Genomic DNA, 3,451 nt, shown 5'->3' with positions numbered 1-3,451 from the left:
GAGCAATAACATTATAAATACTCTACCATTCCTCTTCCTTGAGATATTCTAGGTGATGTCAAAGTATAAAGCAATTAATAGTTCTGCAATTTAAACTCTGGGTGGGTGGTTAATTATTAGATGATGAAAGCTCTGAGATTGCTAGTAAAGATTGCAGATTAATCTACCCACCCATCCATTCGTTCATTCATCAAGAATTTATTGAGCTTCTGCTCCAGCCAGACACTGGTAAGGATTAAAGATACATTATAGTTGCCCTCAGAAAGTTTACTTACAATGTGGTGTAAAAAAAAAAAAATTCTGTCAAATAGCCATAAAAATAAATCTAAAATTGCAACTAGTGTTGTTGGTGCAAACAGCAAGGGCTTTGGAACCAAACTGATCAGTTTAAATCCTGGCTCTTAAATAAAGTTACCATAGACAAGTAACTTAGTAACCTCTGAACCATTATCATAAATGAAACATATTACCTACATCTCATAAATGTTATGAAGATTAAATAAAGTAACATAAATTGTCTAATGAAGTATGGCACACCTAGTAGATGCTCTGTCCAGTAACTACTCTTTGAACATCATTAATATAACTACCACTTTTGACACTGAAACAATCTTACCTCTGAGGCAGAGATGGAGTATTTCTTGAGGTGGTTCCCTTGACTTCCAGGGCAGAACGAGCATTTGAGGGAATGGACTGTTGCACCAGATTTTCTTTTTCTGACTCTTTGTAGTAAGTGTTGTCAACTGCAGGAGAGTAAAAACCAGTCAGCACTCAGCCCTAGCCAGTGTGACTCAGTTGGTTGGAGCGTCCTCCTGTACGCCAAAAGGTGGAAGGTTTGATTCCCAGTCAAGGCACGCACCCAGGTTGTGGGTTCAATCCCCAGTCTGGTTGGGGGCACATGCGAGAAACAACCAAGTGATATTTCTCTCTGACATGGATGTTTCTCTCTGTCTCTCTCTCTTTCTCTCTCCCTTCCTCTTTCTAAAAAAATAAGTTAAAGTAAAACAAACAAAACTAGTCATTACTCAAATCTCAAGAAAATAAGTTAAAAATAAGATATACACAGTGGGACAAAAGTAGGTTTACAGCCGAAACCGGTTTGGCTCAGTGGATAGAGCGTCGACCTGCGGACTGAAAGGTCCCAGGTTCAATTCCGGTCAAGGGCATGTACCTGGGTTGCGGGCACATCCCCGGTAGGAGATGTGTAGGAGGCAGCTGATCGATGTTTCTCTCTCATCGATGTTTCTAACTCTCTATCTCTCTCCCTTCCTCTCTGTAAAAAATCAATAAAATATATTTTAAAAAAAGTAGGTTTACAGTTGTTCATATGGAAAAACAATACAATAATTAATAATACAAGAATATACTGTTTTGCGTACTCACAACTGTAAACCCGCTTTCCCCCCCACCAAGTATATATATGCTTAAAATAGGATTCTAGATTGAAAATTTTATGTGTGTGTGTATACATATAGCCCTAAGCAATTGAACCGTTAGTTCTAGTGAAATGTTCCACAGAAGACCTTAGGCACCACCTCAGAAAAAAAAATCCCAAACACATCCTCATGACATCTTATTTATTTTTATTTTTTGTTAATTCCACCCGAAGATATTTTTTCCCATTAATTTTTTTAAAGTGGAAGGAAGGAGGGAGGGAGAAAAGCAGTAATGTGAGACACTAGACCAGTAATCTCCCACGAGTGCCCAATCCCAGGGCCGGGAAATCAAACCTGAGGCCCCTGGGTTCATGCTCTGACGCTCTAACCAATGTGTTACACCAGCCAGGTCATGGTATTTGAAAGGGATAAAATTTTAAAGCTTTCACAGAGAAAAAGAAAACACCTGAGATGCAAGGAAAATAAGATAAGCTGAATTCCTCATCAGTGACACAGGATGATAGAAGATTTTTAAAAAAACTAGGTCAAAAGTTCAATTCCCAGTAAGGGCACATGCCTGGGTTGAGGGATCGATTCCCAGTATTTGGTGCGGAGGCAGCAGCCAATTGATGATTCTCTCTCATCATTGATGTTTCTCTCTCTCTTCCCCTCTGAAATCAATATATATATATTTTTTAAAGTATCTTCTTGAATGGGCCCTGGCTGGTGTGGGTCAGTTGGGAGTCACGTACCATAAGGTTGATGGTTCAATTCCCATCAGGGCACATGCCTGGGTGCTCAATCCCCAGTAGGGGGTGTGCTGCAGGCAGCCTCTTTTGAATGGAATGAAAATGAAAACACAATATATCAAATTGTGGGGTGCCATTAAAGCAATGATTTTCAGAGTGCAGCAAGAATTTGACTATCATGACTATCTTGTCAGGGGCCCTGACCACTTTTCCCTTAAATTGTCAAATAAAAAAATGACAATAGCCAACACAACAATAGCCATCTGGTGTGAATGCCCTGTCTTGAACCATAAATATATAAGTCACATAATAGAGTTGCACCTTATAAGTTACTTCACAAAATAAGGTTGCATCTGATTGGTTAATTCTTGGTACCAAAAATCCTTGTATACATATACTAGAGGCCCAGTGCATGGATTTGTGCACCAGTAGGGTCCTTGGCCTCACCTGCGGAAATCGGACTGAAACTGGCTCTCTGACATCCCCCAGGGGGTCCCAGATTGCAAGAGTGCGCAGGCCAGGCCAAGGGACCCCACCAGTGCACAAATACGTGCACCAGGCCTCTAGTATGCATATAAGATCTTTGGTTAATCTCTTCCAGCCCTCCCCACTGCCCCCTTCCCTCTGAGATTCAGTCTGTTCCATGTTTCCATGCCTGTGCCTTGAGCATCTGCCACCTGGTGGTCATTGCGCATCACAGCTACCAGCTGGTCCGCTGGTTGGCCAGTCAACTGGTCGGCCAGTCAACCAGTTGCTTAGACTTTTATATATATAGAAGATAGGCACCTGATTTCTTAAAAAGTCACTTTGGAGGAAAAAGGATAATTACTATTTATTATTTTTTTTGTAAACCAATCAAAATTCTACCCTCTTTTGTCTGTCAGATTGGCAAAAAATATATTTTTTAGTGTGTTGCAGAATTTTAGTGATTTAGTTTATGTGTGTCATGAGATTAAAAAAAGTTGAAAATTGCTGCACTAAAGCAGTACTTGGGGGAAATTTATAGCAATAAACACAGTAAAAAAAGAAAAAAGATCTCAAATAATGACTTCAGTTGCCACTTTAAGACACTAAAAAAAAAGCCCACCCCATGTGGCTCAGTGGATGAACATTGACCTATAAACCAGAAGGTCATGGTTTGATTCTGGGTCAGGGCTGCATCCCCAGTAGGAGGCATGCAGGAGGCAGCCAATCAATGATTCTCTCTCATCACTGATGTTTCTATCTCTTTACCTTCTTCTCTGAAATCATTTAAAACAAAATCAATTTTTTTAATATATTTTATTGATTTTTTTACAGAGAGGAAGGGAGAGAGATAGAAAGTTA

General features: G+C 39.9%; 1 protein-coding gene across 3 annotated transcripts in view; it reads right to left on the bottom strand.

The window, feature by feature from the left end:
• TPX2 (TPX2, microtubule-associated) overlaps positions 1 to 3,451 on the bottom strand; it is a 56,540-nt gene that overhangs the window by 29,178 nt on the left and 23,911 nt on the right. For all 3 annotated transcript variants that reach the window (XM_006767862.2, XM_006767861.2, XM_015566636.1), the window contains one exon: positions 617 to 743. In XM_006767862.2, coding sequence (XP_006767925.1) covers positions 617 to 743 — 127 coding nt within the window. The remainder of the gene's footprint in view (positions 1 to 616; positions 744 to 3,451) is intronic.

The sequence above is a fragment of the Myotis davidii genome, unplaced genomic scaffold (genome assembly GCF_000327345.1).
Source record: "Myotis davidii unplaced genomic scaffold, ASM32734v1 scaffold562, whole genome shotgun sequence".
In the NCBI taxonomy this organism is placed as follows: Eukaryota; Metazoa; Chordata; class Mammalia; order Chiroptera; family Vespertilionidae; genus Myotis; species Myotis davidii.
This window is presented reverse-complemented; position numbering and strand designations above follow the sequence as displayed.